Source organism: Rhinopithecus bieti, unplaced genomic scaffold (assembly GCF_001698545.2).
Source record: "Rhinopithecus bieti isolate Rb0 unplaced genomic scaffold, ASM169854v2 scaffold_10354, whole genome shotgun sequence".
Taxonomy (NCBI): Eukaryota; Metazoa; Chordata; class Mammalia; order Primates; family Cercopithecidae; genus Rhinopithecus; species Rhinopithecus bieti.
Genome location: NW_016806491.1, coordinates 647366 through 667177, shown reverse-complemented (window position 1 = coordinate 667177; position 19812 = coordinate 647366). Strand labels below are relative to the sequence as shown.

The 19812-nt window shown below is 40.2% G+C and overlaps 1 protein-coding gene across 1 annotated transcript in view; it reads right to left on the bottom strand.

Annotated features, from left to right (window-relative positions):
- Positions 1–19812, bottom strand: part of MDN1 (midasin AAA ATPase 1) — a 196929-nt gene that overhangs the window by 111606 nt on the left and 65511 nt on the right. The window contains 9 exon segments of the mRNA XM_017876823.1: positions 811–989; positions 1889–2040; positions 3934–4044; positions 4502–4649; positions 6633–6746; positions 8298–8394; positions 8870–9014; positions 12273–12376; positions 12949–13160. Coding sequence (XP_017732312.1) covers positions 811–989; positions 1889–2040; positions 3934–4044; positions 4502–4649; positions 6633–6746; positions 8298–8394; positions 8870–9014; positions 12273–12376; positions 12949–13160 — 1262 coding nt within the window.

Here is a 19812-nt window from a genome sequence, read left to right as displayed (position 1 = left end):
TTTTTTTTTGAGACGGAGTCTTGCTCTGCCGCCCAGGCTGGAGTGCAGTGGCCGGATCTCAGCTCACTGCAAGCTCCGCCTCCCAGGTTCACGCCATTCTCCTGCCTCAGCCTCCGGAGTAGCTGGGACTACAGGCGCCCGCCACCTCGCCCGGCTAGTTTTTTTGTATTTTTTTAGTAGAGATGGGGTTTCACCGTATTAGCCAGGATGGTCTCGATCTCCTGACCTCGTGATCCGCCCGCCTCGGCCTCCCAAAGTGCTGGGATTACAGGCTTGAGCCACCGCGCCCGGCCTATCATTAAATTTCAAAGCAAATTACTTTCTGTAGCTAGTCTTGCCTCAAAACAAATTATGACACTGCAGATCAAGGAGGAACAATTTTCAATTAAAATAGTCCCTTTTTTCCCCACAGAAAAGAATCCAAGGCTGAAAATACCTCATGTTTCTTGTGTAATCTTTCCCCTGCAGTCTAATTTCATTTAAGTCACCACATTCTGTTGTCTATTCCCACCTGCTTTGGCTAACACTAACCCCATTATCTGAGTCCCTAGAAAATAAAGCAGCAGCTCAACTCCCCTCTTGAAAATTTGGCCCTAGTCCTGTATACAGCCAGCAAGGTTAGTAGAACCTAAAGAAAGCCAGCAACTTATGCATCACCCCTCAACTATCTTAGCTCAGGCATCAAGAAAAGCTGGTTGTTACAGCAAAGGTCCATGTGCCTCTCAACTGGAAAGGATGAAGAATATTACTTAAGGAAATGTATGTGAAAGAATAAACACCTATGTTCATGGAATGGAATCTTAACCCTACCTTCTTTAAAGACAAGCTTCCCTGAGGAGTCAGATGTGTAACAACCAATGTACTCCTGGATATCCGTGTGTTCGTGATTGTTAATACGCACACAGTGGTTGCCAGTAGCTGCAGCCAGCCACTGGATCAGGCTTGTTTTACCAACTGATGTCTCTCCCTGAATCAGCACTGGATAGGTTCTGTAAAAGATTAGCCAATTAAGCAACTTAAAACAACAAAAACTTACAAAGCTGAGAAACCAGAACTGAGTATTGGTTTGTTTTGTTTGACACAGGGTTTCACTCTGTTACCCAGGCTGGAGTGTGGTGGCACAATCATAGCTCACTGCAGCCTCGACCTCCCAGGCTCAAGTGATCCTCCCACCTCAGCCTCTTGAGTAGCTGGGACTACAGACATGCACCACCAAGACCAGCTAAACCTTGTATTTTTTGCAGAGACAGAGTTTTGCCATGTTGCCCAGGCTGGTCTCAAAACCCTGGGCTCAAGTGATCCAACCGCCTTGGCCTCCCACAGTGCTGGGATTACAGGCATGATGAGCCACTGCACTTGGCCAAGTACTGTTTTTTGTTTGTTTGTTTTTTAAAGAATGACAACATCATTTAACAGCATCATTAAAAGAGCATTTTTTTTCTTTTTTTTTTCCTTTTTACATTTCTGGAAATTGCAAGAAGCAAAGAACATTTTATTCCTATACTCTGAGAAGTTTCTTTGTAAAATTATTCCTCAAAAAATACTAAGGAAAGCAATTTCAACTATGCTGGCAACATTTCTAAGAAACTGTAAGTAGAACTTTTACTCATTTACTGAATAGTTTGCGGTATTTATCAGTAAAATAACAAAAGACAACTTTAAAGATAGATAAAATCATCTGCATCCATAGTGCTCCCTCCAAAGCTGCACAACTAGAAACAACGTTTTCTACCAGGAAAAAGTTATAGTACTGACTTTTGTAAGTAACTGTTCAGTTGGCCAATGAATAAGAATAAAGCTCTTTGAAAGTTAAGGAAGTTAGACCAAAATGTAATCAATGCCTATGCCTGTTATCAAGTTCAGGACAGCGAGAAAAAATCCCACACACCCTGCAGAAACAACTCGGACTATATCTCTCAGGTTCAGCTTCACAGAAGATGTCAGAATGTACGTCTCATCTATTGTAGGCTCCTTGTCTCCCACCACAATCCAGTAACCTTCAACCTGGATAAGCCGACCTCCTTTTGGCTCTGGAATAGGCTGAAAGACACAGAAGTTCAAGGAATAACCCACAGTTGCGCATTCTTTCAGAGAAGAGCATAAAGCAGGAAAAGAGCTACTTGTTGAACAAGCTGTCTTGTTCTGCATACTTTCAACATTAAAACTCGGTGAAATACGAACATAAAATTATGAGGAATGACAACAAAATGGTGTTATATATTGGTTTTAAAAATTAAGTAGAGTAGGTGGGTTTGGAAAAAAAACTGAATCAAAACAAATTCCCAGGAGGTTTATGTATCAGTTTTCTTCTCTCACATATCAAAATGCCCACTCCAAATACTTTTAACAAAAACATGAATTTCATATAAACCATGTTCCCCTAAAAAGGGCCAGTGTTGTTGTAAGGAAGGAGGTTTTGCAGTATCACACTCTGGATTGCCTGGAATACATTAAAAATAAAACTGACTTTTCAGAGCAACTAGCCCATTAAGGATAATATTGTGGATAATGACATAACTTGCTGAGATATGGTTTAAGTTACTAGGTTCGATTATACAAAATCCCATTTTTATAAGTAAAAGAATCGCTAAATGGTGGTCAAATCTGTAACTATGGAAAAGTACTCTTCTAGAGCATTTGGTCCCCAGATTTCAAGCTACACGTCTAGGCCCTGCTTTTAAGGCCTCCTCAGTTGAGTTGAGAAGCAACAGGGGGAGGAGAGGAAGGATCTTTTTAAGTTTCTATCACACCCTGAGGCACACACACACAAAAAGACCAACTGGAAGAGACTGGTATTTGATTACAACAATGGTAAAAGCAAACCTGAGTTTTTTCTCAATGTTTTTACAATTTACCAAAAGTATTTACGCATGTGTTACTTGTATCATTTTTTAAAAGGCTGAGTCCAAAGAAACCCCAAGTCCCAAGGGCTCTCTCTTCCTAATGAATAAGCAATCAACATGTAAACAAGCCAATTTACATGTTGATTGTGAGTCAGTTTCTCTCAGCCTCTTTCAGTCCCATGCTATTCTGTAATTTCCTGTCAAACCCAAAATGGCTATTGCTTATAATAGTGCCCACACTAATGCCCCCTCAAAAAAGGCCCAACCATTAATCAGAAGGTATAGATCATACCTAACTGTGTAGTTAAACTATGCAGATAGTGAAACTATGGTGTACCCATCCAGTGAAATGCTATGTGGCCCTTAGAAGGCATGTCACAATGAATTCTGGTACAAAAACAAAAATATACCCAAGATTCAGTTAGTTTAAAAAGGAAAGTTACAAAATATTCTTATGGGCCGAGCACGGTGACTCACGCCTATAATCCCAGCATTTTGAGAGGCCGAGGCAGACGGATCACGAGGTCAGGAGTTTGAGATCAGCCTGGCCAACAAGGTGAAACCCAGTCTCTACTAAAATTACAAATATGAGCTGGGCATAGCGGCATGTGCTTGTAATCCCATCTACTCGGGAGGCTGAGACAGGAGAATCACTTCAGCCAGGGAGGGGGAGAATGCCGTGAGCCGAGATTACACCACTGCACTCCAGCCTGGGCGACACAGCAAGACTCTATCCCCAAGAAAAAGAATATTCTTATGAGACAGTCCCACTTACATTAAATGCATATTACAATTTACCTCAATAAATCAACACATACATACCAAAATTCGGATATGTAAGAAAATAAAATACATACATTATACAATTTATCTGGAAACATTATCCACAGTATTTAAATATCCAAAGAGCACGCTTATTGGAAACTTGCACCATCTAAACGTACGTTTCTGTAATGTTTAAACTTTTTGCAACAGATTACCTTTATAATTAAAAAGTTACGTGAAAAAAAACAACAAAAAACCAAACAGCTGAAAATTTGGTAATTCAGCCTCTCAAGTATAACAAGTCAAAAATAACAAAAGAACATACCTGCTTCAGCAGACTCTTGACATTGCCAGAGACGACGTGTTGACAGATGAGCTTCTGAACTATTGGGTGTGATGCCCTGTCAAGCTGTGTTAAGAAACCCAAACAAAAACCCTAGAAAGAAAACACAAATATGCATAATGCTAAGTAACCTTCTGCAATACAACCAAACTTACTTCCAGAACAAAATTTAACCTCTTGGGTGATGCTGCTTCCCAACTTTTAAATATAGTAAGGTGGTAGATAAAGGGAAGGGTAGGCCAGTCACGATGGTTCACCCCTGTAATCTCAGCACTTTGGGAGGCCAAGGCAGGAGGACAGCTTGAGCCCAGGAGTTTGAGACCAGAGTGGGAACACAGTGACACCCTATCTTTATGTATAATTAAAATAAAATTTTAAAATAAAAGTTAAATATTTAATATAAAAAGACAGGGTAGATCTGGTATGAGGTATTCTGGGCTGATCTGACTAACTGGAAAGCACAGGCAATCTGGCATATGCATCCCTATTCCTTCCTTCTTATGAACCCATCCAGCAAGCTCATATCCTGTCAAAGAGACTTCAGAAAGACCTCATAGAGTGAGCGCTGAATGTTGCCACATGGATTGGAGGCTGCAAATCGCAGGGCCCGGCACAGAGTTCGAAGGCTGTAGTGAGGTCTGTGGCCAGTGCCATCCACCAATTTGGTCCCCGATTCTTTCCGCAAAGCTGTGTAGAAGCTACAAATAGAATAAAGGTCAGGCAATTTTATTTACTAATAGGTATCCATTATTATCAATTCTCTACAGAAAACCCAAAGGACATTTTTTAGATCAGAAATGGTCATGCTTGCATACAACTTCCTAGGGCATGCATCAAAATATCTTAGTCTCTTTTAAATCTACTTTTCATGTACTCAGAGCTATCTTTCAAAATAAAAAAAAATGAACACCTATTTCCTTTGGGAAACTGGAAAGTACAATGTGCAATTCCTCTAGCAAAAAGGTACTGATAAAGAGAGTTGAGAAGCTTCTGTGTTCCACAGTCTGTTCAAGCTTAAGAGGCAAACAAAGTTCCTGTGCAATCTAAAATGGGGATGAATAAAGATGGCAAACAATGCATGGTGTTTTGAAAGGCTACAAATATGGCTATAATCAGTACTGACAAAACATTAAAAAGCAGGAGGATACGATGACCACTACTATTGTCACTACCACACTTTAGATATCCAAATGATGACAGGATGGGAAAAGTTTCAGACTGAAACATGAATATCTTGCACTTTGTGAAATTCATGATCAATTAGCACCACAAGATCAAATGTAACCAAGTGTGCATGCATCACAGATGAAATCCAAGTTCCTGCCCAAATGGGCTTTGTCTTACCTCTTTGCTATCTAAAAAAATATTTTTTCTTTTGTAGAAAGAATCTACATTTTGGAACTGGGTTTTTAATATATGGAATATATACTACTTGTGCTATCAGTATTTTATAAGTACCTCATTTTATCTTTTTATCTACCTCTTTAGATAAAATGAGGCACTTATACAAGTTTACCTTTAGCATCTGGAATCTTAACTATACATATTTACACTTTTGTCCAAATATTCTTGGCTAACAAAAAGTATTCCAATTTAGGGTGTGGTGTGGTAAACCATTCTGAAGCATTCTAAACACACGCCTCATTGACTAAAATATTTAATATAGGATTTCAAGACCAGGTGCTGTAGCTCATCCCTGTAATTTCAGCACTTTGGGAGACTAAGGCTGGCAGACCACTTGAGGCCAGGGGTTCAAGACCAGCCTGCACAACAAAGCAAAGCTCCTGTATCCAAAAAAAAAAAAATAGAGCTCCAAGTCTTCATTTTCTTACATCCTACTCAGTTTTATATGTAATTTTTTTCACTTATCACAATCTAAAATTAAAGTACATGACTTCTCTAGAATTAAAGCTCAATGAGAAGAACCAGGATTTTGTCTGCCTTACTCATAGCTATATCCCTAGCACCAGGGCACTCAATAAGTATTTGTATTAAGGAAGAGAAAAAATACACAAATGTATAGTAAAACATTAATATCACCCTATTTCAATCCTTTTACATGTTGTATTTCTTTCTGGAGAACACACAGTTAAGTTAGTGGCCCAGAATGACACAATGAGTTTCTCATAGAACCAATACTACAATTGAGGTTATCTGACACAAAAGATTGCACATTGTCCATATGGCATACAAAAAACAGGAATAAGTCTCAAATTAAAGCACCAAGCCACACAACGACTCTATTATTTATTAGGCTAAGCTTCCATTAATTCCAAACCTGACACAATTATATTAACCCTTTTCTCCTTATATCCCACGTAGCTACTACAAATATTGCAAATAGAAAAGTAACCTTCCTCAAGACAGGTCAAAACGCAAGCCATGTACATCTCCAAGAATTCAAACTCTCAGCTATGAATATACAAGTAATCAGGAGAGCATTATCTGATAGTTTATATCTTCTCATAAGTAGTGATTCATAGCTTTCTATGTAATTTCCTCAGAAAAACCTGAAGGAGTTCATACCAGGTTCCAACTTTACCAGAGAATCTAAATAATAATCCTGCTACCAGTTTTCTCAAGTTAGAAGTAAAAAAGAATACATATTTGTGTGTGTGCACGAGTAGCACATTTTCATGTTCAGAGAAAGAGTTTATAAAGACATACCAAAGGGAACCTACTTTATGATTCCTTGCACTGTATTCTTGTTCACACTCAATCCTTTCAGATAATCTACAATAAGAACCTGTAAGTCTTCTTTGCTTTCCAATTCTTCTACATAAAGTTCTGTGAACCTGTAAAACAATACATAATAAACACATTTTAGGAAGTTAATACAATTACGCTGACAACAGAAAAACATGAAACAGAAGAAGCTATGTCAGCTTATTTTAACTGCTTATAGTATAAAATGTCTTTCAACCTGAGATAGAAACTGATCATAATTAAAGGACAATGTAACCATTACCAAAAATATACCATTATTGCTTCTTCTATGCAATAAGTCTTCTATGTATAGTCCTTACAAGAAGAAAAGACACAAAATAAGAATTAATTATCCTCATTTTCAGGTGTTTATCATAACCAAATTTGTCTAAAACTAAGTGCAATAAAAGCCCCTCAATATCAAAACAAAATGGTTGAAGAGAAAACAACTACTTTAATGTAGTTTCTAAAGCTTCCCTAAGAAGCTTTTATTACTTTATAATGAAAAGACAGGATCTAATAAAGTTACTATTTTAAAACTCAAAATGAAGTAAACAGTTACCAATAATAAATCTGGTCATTTATTTTTTCCCAAATGTTACATACATAAAACACCAACAACTAAGTACTTTGTTCATGTCAGTGCTTACTGGTGAAAAATAAAAGAAACTTAAAAGGCCTTTTCAAATTATTAGCCTCATCCAAAGAGGACTGTGTTCCTAAAATGTATGTATACTGGTATATGTTTTCCTGTTATATTGTGTTATGAAATTTTTCTAATCGCCAAAAGATTATCTGAGGAAGGAAAGATTTTTATTTTCAACAATATCCACTGTCATACTAACACAAAGGGAAAAATTCTCCAGTGTTCTGAAGATTCCCATATGCCTACCACCTACAGAAAGTAGAGGAATATGACAAATAAGGTAATAAAGATTCCTCTATCAGAGGCAATTTCAAGCATTGCTCTAAAGTTTGGTTACATTAATATTACCAATCTATAAATAAAGAGAATCTTAAAAGGAAGTTTTGGTAATCCCAGCACTGTGGGAAGTCGAGACAGGCAAATCGCTTGAGCCCAGTTAGAAACCAGCCTAGGCAACATGGCGAAATCCCATCTCTGCTAAAAATACAAAAAATTGAGGCCGGGCGCAGTGGCTCACACCTGTAATCCCAGCACTTTGGGAGGCTGAGGTGGGCGGATCACAAGGTCAGGAGTTCGAGACCAGCCTGGCCAAAGGAGTGAAACCCCGTGTCTACTTAAAAAAAAAAAAAAAAAGAGAAATTAGCCAGGCATGGTGGCGCATGCCTGTAGTCCCAGCTACTCGGGAGGCTGAAGCAGGAGAATCACTTGAACCCAGGAGGTGGAGGTTGTGGTGAGCCAAAATCACATCACTGCACTCCAGCCTGGGCAACAGAGCAAGACTCTGTCTCAAAAAAAAAAGAAAAAAAAAAAAATAGCTGGGGGTGGTGGCATGTGCCCATAATCCTGGCTATTCAGGAGTCTGAGGTGGGAGGTGGGAGGACCGCTTGAACTGGGGACTTGCAGTGAGCCAAGATCACACCACTGCACTCCAACCTTTGCAACAGAGCAAGAACCTGTTGCAAAAAAAGAAAGTCTCCAAGAACCAACCCCTCACCTGTTTCTTATTCCTGGTGGGAGATTTCTTTTGCCTACATCAGTTGCTGGATTCATGCAGGCAAATAAACGGAAGTCAGGATGCCGAACCAGTGGCTCTGTTAAGAGAAAATTATAAATTTTCAACAAAGGTATGATTATCTAATTCCACAGAACCCCCCAGAGCCAGCCAGCCTGATGCTGGCTACTCACACCATCCTTGTCTTTTCTGAAACTCCCCTGAAATAACTTTCCAGACCTATGTATTCAATCTAATCTTATACTGCAGTCTTTTGTGGTATGTTTATTCACTGTTACTTATCTTTTACCAACCATTCACCTGTTATTTTATAAGTGTGTCTATTATCCACAACTCAAACACTTTGTCAAATTATACTATTCTTCTTTGTATTCCCCATACCACCCAACAACAGCTCAATGCACTTTGCAGAAAATTAATATCTAAAGAATGAACAAATTCCATTGGGAGGCCCACGTCATCCTTCTAACCAAAAAAAAAAAAAAAAATCTCACTCTAAAGTGGCTGTAGGGCTGGACACCAAGTCAAATCCCAAGGGACTCAAGTGCTACTACCTGTGTCTCCTCGATCCAGCAACACTAGGGATCCAGAGGATCCTTCAAGCAAACCACTCAGACATTCTAGTATTTCTGGAGCAGCCAAGTTAATCTCATCCAACAAGATCCACTCTCCTTTCTTTACAGCCTGAGCTAATGTACCCTAGAAAAAGATAAAATAAAATGTTAAGAATGTGTCAAATAAAGGCACATTTGCCAAGAATAGTTATGCAAGCAGGGTTAGAAATAGAGGCATAGGCCCATCAAGGTATAGGCCCATCAAGTAGGAAAGATTTCCTATACCTTAACTGCCCACTGGCTGACAGCAGATAGGTAGAGTTAAGGCCAAGTTAATTTTTTAAATGTCCAAAAGGGTCAAGGGAATATCTTTGAGCCTAACAGAGAGATGCAATAAACTAAATCCTCTCATTATGTGGATGGTCAGATAAATAGCTTACATTGTAGTCAGGTGTTCAAAGGCACCCAAGTGGCTATTAAAACTCAAAATAAATACAGGGTCAGGCTATACCAAGATTAGACAAATATCTAAATCCCAGAGTGTTTAGTGATTGTCATCCATAGCCTTTCACACCTGCTGAAAATCAAAATGCATCATCCTTTGACTTTAGTACACTGGTGTTATCTCTTCAAATTCTATTTCCTAGAGTGATACAAACAAATCTAATAATCTACTCAGTTGACACATCAAAAACCATTTTACTATTAAGCTGCTTTATGCTTTTGTTTTCATGCTCATCCTAACAAAGAATCTACTACAAATTTCACTGAAAAACATAAAACAGAACAAATATATTAACTCCAGTATATTACTAAGTCATAAAACATAAGCCTTGTTTTGAGAACACAACAATTTAATTGGTTTTAGAAATAATCCTATTAAAAATAATTCTGGGCTGGGCATGGTGGCTCAAGTCTGTAACCCCAGCACTTTGGGAGGCTGAGGCGGGCGGGTCACTGGAGGTCAGGAGTTCAACACTAGCCTGACCAACATAGTGAAACCCCATCTCTGCTAAAAAATACAAAAATTAGCCAGGCGTGGTGGCACACACCCTTAATCCCAGCTACTCAGGAGGCTGAAGCAGGAGAAACGCTTGAACCTGGGAGGCGGAGGTTGCAGTGAGCCCAGATCATGCCATTGCACTCCAGCCTGGGTGACAAAAGCAAAACTCTGTCTCAGAAAAAAAAAAAAAAAAAAAAAAAAAAAAAGGAATAGTTCTGGGGCCAGGGTCAGTGGCTCATGCCTGTAATTCCAGCACTCTGGGAGGCTAAGGTGCGTGGATCACCTGAGGTCAGGAGTTCAAGACAAGACCAGCCTGGCCAACATGGCAAAACTCCATCTCTACTAAAAATACAAAAATTAGCTGGGCACGGTGGTGCACACCTGTAATCCCAGCTACTCTGGAGGCTGAGGCAGGAGAATTGCTTCAACACAGGAGGCAGAGGTTGCAGTGAGTCAAGATTGCGCCACTGCACTCCAGCCTGGGTGACAGAGTCAGACTCCGTCTCAAAAAAAAAAGAATTCTGATGACCAAATTTTCCACACCCATAACGTATGGTTGAGTAGACCTTTTCTTTGTTACTAAAACAACATCAAGTAAGACTCCTGCTTCCTCTAGGGCTTGATCTAAGGACTGTCACAGAAATGAATTTTTTTTAAATGCCCAAGTCACAAATATTTAACCAAGTTGACCCTTCCTACAGGGTTACAGGACAGCAAACAGTAGAGATGTCCATGCCTTGGGATTAAAATTGGGGCACTGAAGTGAACGGGTCCAAATCCCTCTCACAGCCACACACTCTTTCCCTGGAAACACACATGGCAAGAGAAAGAATCCAGAGTTCACTATCTGTCATCAATTGCATCTTTAAAAATAATAATAGATCCAGCAATCTCACTTCTGGGTATTCCCCCAAAAAATCTGAAAACAGTATGTCGAAGGGATGTCTGCAATCCCATGTTCATTGCACCACTATGCACAATAGTCAAGATACAGAATCAACCTATGTCTCCATCAACAGATGAATAAAAAAAATGTTGTATATCTACATATATGTAAACAATGGAATCCTATGGAAACTTATTCAGCTTGAAAAAAATAAATTTTGTCATTTGCTATGACATAAATAGAACGAGAGAATATTATGCTAAGTGAAACAAGCCAGGCACAGAAAGATAAGTATCGCATGTTCTCACTTATATGTGAAATCTAAAACAAGAGAACTCAAAGCAGCAGCCAGCAGAATGGTAGTCAGCAGAGGCTGGAGAGTTAGGGAGTACAGAGTAACGAAAGTATAAAGCCTTGGCCGGGCGCAGTGGCTCACGCCTGTAATCCCAACACTTTGGGAGGCTGAGACAGGCAGATTACGAGGTCAGATCGAGACCATCCTGGCTAACACAGTGAAACCGTCTCTACTAAAAATACAAAAACAAAAAATTAGCTGGGCATGGTGGCATGCACCTGTAGTCCCAGCTGCTCAGCAGGCTGAGGCAGGAGAATGGTGTGAACCCGGGAGGCGGAGCTTGCAGTGAGCTGAGATTGTGCCACTGCACTCCAGCCTGGGGGACAGAGTGAGACTCCATCTCAAAAAAAAAAAAAAGAAAAAAGAAAGTACAAAGCCTTAAATTAGACAGAAAAAATAAGCTTTCTTCCCTGTGAGATATATATTGCACAGCATGGTAACCATGCCATAAATAGTAAATAATAATGTATTATACATTTCAAAATTACTAAGGCAGTACATTTCAAATGTTCTCACCACAGAAAATGGTATGTGAAGTGATGAATATATTAATGAGCTTTAGTTATTTCTGTCTAATTTTTTTTTCTTTTTTGAGACGGAGTCTCGCTCTGTCGCCCAGGCTGGAGTGCAGTGGCCGGATCTCAGCTCACTGCAAGCTCCGCCTCCCGGGTTCACGCTATTCTCCTGCTTCAGCCTCCGGAGCAGCTGGGACTACAGGCGCCCACCACCTCACCCGGCTAGTTTTTTTGTATTTTTTAGTAGAGACGGGGTTTCACCGTGTTAGCCAGGAATGGTCTCGATCTCCTGACCTCATGATCCGCCCGTCTCGGCCTCCCAAAGTGCTGGGATTACAGGCTTGAGCCACCGCACCCGGCCGAGCTTTAGTTATTTCACACTGTATTCATAAATCATAACACCATTTTGTATCTCATAAATATATACAATTATAATTTATCAATTTGTACTTTTAAATTTTTTATTTAAATAATGGTGCTCATTAAGACCTTATAATTGCCATAATTACCATGAAGGATATTTTTCAAAATCTTCCCCAAAATCATTATTTCATTAAGACAATACAAAAGAGTAACCTGCCTGAAACTTTGTGTTTTGCATAAAATCACCATTCCCATAAGCTGAATAACAAAAACAGAAATACCTCTACAAATGCAAACAATAAGGTATTTTCAGTCATTTTCATCTGTTGTTGGGCATGGTTGAGTCTAAGACCAAATGCTTCCCATTTCTCTTTTATGAGTAACCCTAAAAAAGAAGAAAGACAAGAATTTAGTACACATTTTGAGTTGTAATATATACAACTTTTAAACATAAACAAATACAATTAACAAAACACAAAAAGTAAGCATCTTACACAAAACACTAAGTCTAAAAACTTATATAATGCTAACTAAATGCCAGACATGACACTAACTAGCCCAGATATATGAATATACATGTATTAACTGCCTCATTTATCCCTCACAACAACCCTCTGGACTAGTTATTTTTATTCCTGCTTTACAGATAAGGAACCACACAGAAGTAACCTAAGCCAGCAAAAGCCTCTTGGCTATGGAATCTAGCTCCTCAGAAACAAGGCTTTTTCTCAGGAAATGTGCCTTACTGACCACTAAATAGTACTTGCACATTACCAGTCATCTGTTTTTGCGGAAATCACGTAAAGAATGGGGCACAATACTTCACAATTAGTCACTTCTGCCAAAGTCCTAGAAATCTCCAATTTGTATTGCTTTACTCGTCACCAAAACTCTTAATCTGTTAACTAAAGCCCAGCCCCATGCCCTCCCCCATGGCAGCCTGGGTCACATCCTTACCAGTTTCACTCTCTTTTCCATCCTTGTTAACAGCAGATTTGTGTACATGCTGCATTAGTCTCAGGAGATCATGCCACCGTTTCTGTCTGTAACAGGTCTGAATGTGCCCCAAGAACGTAAAGTTTTGTTTCTTGGAAAATGTCTGAGCAAAGAGTTCCTCAAATGCCTCCCGCAAGGGTAGCCAAATAAGCTTATGGTCCACTGGTTTATAACTGAAACAGACACAGGTAAACATGACTCACAAACTTCTGAAGTTAACAAAAATTAGAAAGCATGGCTCAGAAAATAGGAGTAGGTCTCAGATATCATTTAATTAAAGTTAGAAACACTACCGAAATATTTAAAATCTACATTACAGCTTTAAATTGTAATCTGTTCACCTCATCTCAAGCATTTGAAGGGCCTATAATGAAGGTAAAACCTATTATTAGATAAAAAGTGTTATGAAAAAAACTAGCCTAGCATGGCTGCTCACATTTATAACCCCAGCACTTTGGGACACTGAGGTGGTCAGATCACTTCAGCCCAGGAGTTCAAGCCCACTCTGGGCAACATGGCAAAATCCTGTCTCTACAAAAAAATACAAAAATTAGTCAGGCGCAGTAGCACACACCTGCAGTTCCAGCTACTTGGGAGGCTGAGGTGGGAGGCTTGAGCCCAGGAAGTGGAGGTTGCAGTGAGCCAAGAACACACCACTGCCACTCCAGCCTTGGCAACAGAGCCAGACCCTGTCTCAAAAAAAAAAAGTAAAAAAAAAACCTGAAAGTCCTACTTGAATAGTAAAATTCCCATCATTTATTTTACCAACATGTCTACATAAATATGTATAGGGCATAATAATAAACCATCCATATTTCATTAAGGTTGACCAAAATCCAAGGAAAAATAAATATGTGAAATTGATTTACACATGTAAATTAAACACAGCCCACACATTATCAGTTAGGAGAAGGAAGAGTAGGAGACAGCAACGATATTACTTTCAATGGGATAAAAATTAGGGTAGGGCACGCAAAACAAACCAACCAACCAACCAAAAAAAAAAAACCTTAGCTATTGCAATGGTTTGTGGTACTCCAAAGCTCAACTTGTACTTCTTAGTATTTTGATCTTCATTATCCCTTAGCATTAAATTCCTCTGGCTAAGGAGCTAGGAAATTAACTTAAATTTGAATATTTGGGGAGGTAAGAGATAACTTTTACAAGGTTGAAAACATTGCTCTAGCTTAAACATATGATGTCTAAGAGGTACTACTCACTCCTAGAAAATCTTAAGTATACAATTTTGTGTAGCATACCATTACAATTCAAGAAGAATGAGATAAATTTTATTTCCATGAAAAATAAATTGAGAACTGAAAAGGTACCAAAATATGTTTCACAACAAACATAATAAGGGAATTCATGGATTACTGCTGACTCACTGGCCTAGTGAGGGAGAAACAATGAGATGAGTAAAACCCAATGGCCTGATACTGAGCATCTGAATCTGAGAGTCCAGTTCCAAAGAGAAAAAGTTGAAGAGGAATGTCAAACTCACTTTCACTTACTCACAGCACTAACACATTAGTATATGCATTTCTTTAGTCCATTTATTTAACAAAAATGTATTGAGGCCAGGCACAGTGGCTCAGGCCTATAATCCCACCACTTTGGGAGGTCAAGGCGGGAGGATTCCCTGAAGTCAGGAGGTTAAGACCAGACTGGGGAACAAAGCCAAGACCTTGTCTCCATAAAAAATGTAAAAATTAGCCAGGTGTGGTGGTTACATCTGTAGTCTCGGCTACTTGGGAGGTTAAGAAAGAAGGATCACTTGAGCACAGGAGTCCTAGGCTACAGTGAGCTATGCTAATACCACTGTACTACAGTCTGGGCAACAGAGCAAGAACTCATCCCTTTATAAAAAACTGTTTTGAGCACCTGCTATATGTGTTAGCCATTGAGTCAACAAGACCCACAAGGTCTTACTGCCGTATAGCTTACAATCAAATGAAAGTGACAATAGGCCAGGTGCGGTGGCTCACGCCTATTAACCCCAGCACTTTGGGAGACTGAATAGGCGGATTTCTTGAGCTCCAGAGTTCGAGACCAACCTGGGCAACATGGTGAAACCTTGTCTCTACAAGAAAATACAAAAATTAGCCAAGTAGGCCAGTGTGCCCCTGTAGTCCCAGCTACTTGGGAAGCTGAGATGGGAGGCTTGTTCAAGCTCAGGAGGTCAAGTAGTAGCTTAACTGCTATAAACATAATGTAGGGTAAAAGCTGAATGGGTGATGTGAGTTTTGGTAATCTGAGTATCACAGTCAGGAAAGGCTTTGTTGAGGAGGGGATATTTGAAGGATACCAAAGTCAAGGAAGGATGTGAGCTAAGCAGTTATCTGTGGGTGCAAGGAGGCCACACAAAAGGAATAGCAAGCATCTAGGTGCAAAGCAGAAGAAAGTGGTTGGAGCTCAGCAGTACAGGGGAAAGTGGGAGATGATGTCAGAGAAGTACCACTGTCAGATTATGAAGGGCTGTACAAATCAAACATTTTATTCTAAATCTCTGTATTTCATCCTAAATGGATTGAGAAGTTCAGTGGAGGAATCTGAGGAAGACAGTGAGACCAGACTGGGTAACAAAGCAAGACCCTGACTCCATAAAAAATTATACTTTATTGGACCGGGCGCGGTGGCTCACGCCTGTAATCTCAGCATTTTGGGCGGCAAAGGTGGGTGGATCATGAGGTCAGGAGACTGAGACCATCCTGGCTAACATGGTGAAACCCTATTTCTACTAAAAATACAAAAAAAATTAGCCAGGCGTGGTGGCGGGCGACTATAGTCCCAGCTACTCGGGAGGCTAAGGCAGGAGAATGGCGTGAACCCGGGAGCGGAGATTGCAGTGAGCTGAGATTGTGCCACTGCACTCCAGCCTGGGAGACAGACAGAGAATTCGTCTCTAAATAAATAAATAAATCTTATATTTTATCTGATTATATTTTAAAGGATTATTGTAACTCCTAAACAAAAAAGACTATAAAGAGATTATGAGTAGAAGCAAAGATAAGAGACCAACGCAGTGGACTAGACAATAAACTAGAACGACAACAGTGAAAATGGTCAGAAATGGAACAAAATATACGTGTCATTTAAATAAAATTGCTAGCCTTTTTATTTATTTTTTAACTTTTTATTGTAAAGACGAAGTCTCACTATGTTGCCCAAGCTGGTCTTGAAGACCTGGCCTCAAGCAACACTCCCACCTTTGCCTCCCAAAGTGCTGAGATTACATGCATGAGCCATTGCTCCTGGGCAAAACTGCTAGTCTTGAAAATAATAGTATAAATGGGATCCAAAGTTAACTGAAGAAGCAGAGTAATGGTTAAGAACACAGACACTCAAGACTGCTTAGGTTCAAATCCTGGATCAGCCATTTTCTTGAATAAGTGACTTATCTCCCTTTGCCTCAGTTCTCTCATGTTTAAAATATAGAGAATAACAGTCTGGTGTCTCACATGGTTTTAAGACCAGCTGAGTTAACACAAAAAAAAGGACTCAAAACAGTGCCTGGCACATAATGACTGCCATGGAGAGTTAGCGGATAATTAATGTCTCTGTTATTATTGATCTATTGAATTTATAAAAAAGGCAGCTTAATATTTCAAAGTAGACTGAGTTTCTTAAAGAAAAGCTCATTCGGGCCAGGCGCTGTGGCTCATGCATGTCATCCCAGCACTTTGGGACGCTGAGGCAGGCGAATGATTTGAGGTCAGGAGTTTGAGACCAACCTGGTCAAAATGGCAAACCCCATCTCTACTAAAAATACAAAAATTAGCTGGGCCTGGTGGTGGGGCCCCTGTAATCCCAGGTACTCAGGAGGCTGAGGGAGATGAATCGCTTGAGCCCGGGAGGCAGAGGTTGCAGTGAACTGAGATCATGCTGCTGCACTCCAGCCTGGGCAACAGACTCCATCTCAAAAAAAAAAAAAAAAAAGGAAAGCTCCATTCATTTAAAGCTGAGCACAGTATTACCTAAAGCCCTTAAGTCAACACACATTTCAATACATGAAAAGATGAAAAAACATACATTTCAGAAAAGAATAAATAAAACAAAATCAATTGCAACTGCAACACAAATATTCAATGGGAACCAACCTGACACCTCAGAGAACTGAGGATATAAACTACAAACAACTAAAGAGCAAGATTTTGAAACCGTCTTCTGCAGAAAGGCACCTTGGGAGCCACTTAAATGCCAAGCAGCAGCAGGTCCAGAACACCTGCCTTCATAAAAAGTAACTGTGCTTATACCTGTTACATACACTGGAACCACATGTAAGAGTTCATGTGAGAATGGCTACACAAAATTGTAACATGTGAAAAAACAAAAAGTGTAAAAAGAACGTAAAATGTACATGCTGAGTAATTAGAATGATAAACCCTTTCTCTTCATGTCATGGACAGGGTCTAAGTTCGAATTGTATGCTCCTGCCATACCCTCTTCCGGGCAGTTTCTTTTAAAGACTGCTCTATGGGTGGGTGGCAAGGAAGATGAGGATTGGCTGCTTTACTGCTATTTCTACGATATCTTTAATTTTCCTCTATTTTTTCCTTCTTTCATTGCCAAGCTCTCCAGGGAAACCGGTCCTTCTCTCTTTCTCTCTCTCTCTCTATATCTCTCTGTTTCTCCCTCAGAAGCTATAGTAAGAGCTATGAACATGCGCTCTGTATTTTGCCCTTTAGTGCTGGACTTTCTTCTTCTGGAATGATTTTATCTGCCACATCTAAGTCTTCCATGCCCTCTACTCTTTTTCAAGGATTCTCTTGGGCTCTCCCCACCTGCAACTCTTGGAATTTATGTCTCTACCTACAGGTAACATGAAGGTCTACATGCTGCTTACCAGAAGCCCATATTAAATAAAATGACAAAAATGAGTTTAAAATTAAATGAAGGAAAAAGACATATGCCAACACTAATCAAAAGCAAGAAGCACAAAAGAATAAAAAGCAAGGAGGTAATGGAGAATGGACACTAACAAAGAGCAAAAGACAATTTGCCATAATGTAAATAATTTGATGGTCTCTAAGGCCCTTACTTTTATAAAGTATCTTTACCCATAATAATAATTGTTTCAAAAATCAATCTAGGACAGGGCACAGTGCCTCACGCCTGTAATTCTAGGACTTTGGGAGGCTGAGGTGGGTGGATCACCTAAGGTCAGGAGTTTGAGACCAGCCTGACCAGCATGGTGAAATCCTGTCTCAATTAAAAATACAAAATTAGCCAACGTGGTGATACATGCCTGTAATCCCAGCTACTCGGGAGGCTTAGGCAGGAGAATTGCTTAAACCAAGGAGGCAGGCGTTGTAGTGAGCCAAGATCGTGTCATTGCACTCCAGCTTGGGCAACAAGAGCAAAACTCTCTCAAAAAAATAAATGAATAAATAAAATCCATCCAGGCTGGGGCACGGTGGCTCACACCTGTAATCACAGCACTATGGAAGGTCACTTCAGCTCAGGGGACCAGCCTGGGCAACATAGTGAGACCTCATCTCTACTAAAGTTCAAAAACAATTAGCTGAGTATGGTGGCACATGCCTGTAGTCCCAACTACTCAAGAGGGCCAAGCTTGAGCCAGGGAGGTCAAGGCTGTAATAAGCCCTGATGGTGCCACTCCACTCCAGCCTGGGTGACAGAGTGAGACCCTGTCTCAAAAAAAAAAACAAAATAATTTTAAAAGTTTTAAAATTAATCTAAAAAGGCCAAATACAGTGGCTCCTGCCTGTAATCTCAGCACTTTGGGAGGCTGAGTGGGGAGGACTACTTGATCTGAGGAGTTCAAGATTCATCCTGGGTGATACGGTTTGGCTGTGTCCCCACCCAAATCTCATCTTGAATTGTAGTTCCAATTCCCAGGTGTTGTGCGACGGACAGGTGAGAGGTAATTGAACCATGGGGGAGGGTCTTTCCCAAGCTATTCACATGACAGTGAATAAATCTCATGAGATTTGATGGTTTTATAAAGGGGAGTTCCCCTACACAAGCTCTCGACTGCCACCATTCATGTAAGACGTGACTTTGCTCCTCCTTGTCTTCCGCTATGATTGTGATGCCTCCCCAGACATGTGGAATTGTGAGTCAAGTAAACCTCTTTTCTTTGTAAATTATCCAGTCTTGGGTATGTCTTTATCAGCAGCGTGAGAACAAATGAATACAATGGGCAACAGAATGTGACCTCATCTCTACAAAAACAGAAAATAATTAGCTAAGCATGGGGGTGCATGTCTGTAGTCCCAGTTACTCGGAAGGCTGAGGCAAGAGGATGACATAAGCCTAGGACGTAGAGGCTGCAGTGAACTATGAGGGCACCATGGTACTCCAGGCTGGGCAACAGAGTGAGACTCTGTCCCAAAAACAAAAAGAGTTAAAATTAAATAAACAAATAAAATCCAAGACGAGCTACAGCGCCTGTAATCCCAGCACTTTGGGAGGCCCAGGCAGGAAGATTCCTTGTGTTCAGAAGTTCCAGACCACTCTGGGCAACATAGTGAGACCTCATCTCTACTAAAAATAAAGCAGCTGCATGTGGTGGCTTGCGCTTGCAGTCCCAGCTGCTCAGGAGGCTGAGGTGGAAGGATTACTTGAGCCCAGAAAGTCAAGGGTGCAATAAATCATGTTTATGCCGTTGCACTCCAGCTTGTGTGACAAAGTGAGACTCTATCTTTAAAAAAAAAAAAAAACCCCAAAAGGATCCAGATTTGCAAACCAGGTTATTATTTAATATTGGACACGGCCGGGTGCGGTGGCTCAAGCCTGTAATCCCAGCACTTTGGGAGGCCGAGACGGGCGGATCACGAGGTCAGGAGATCGAGACCATCCTGG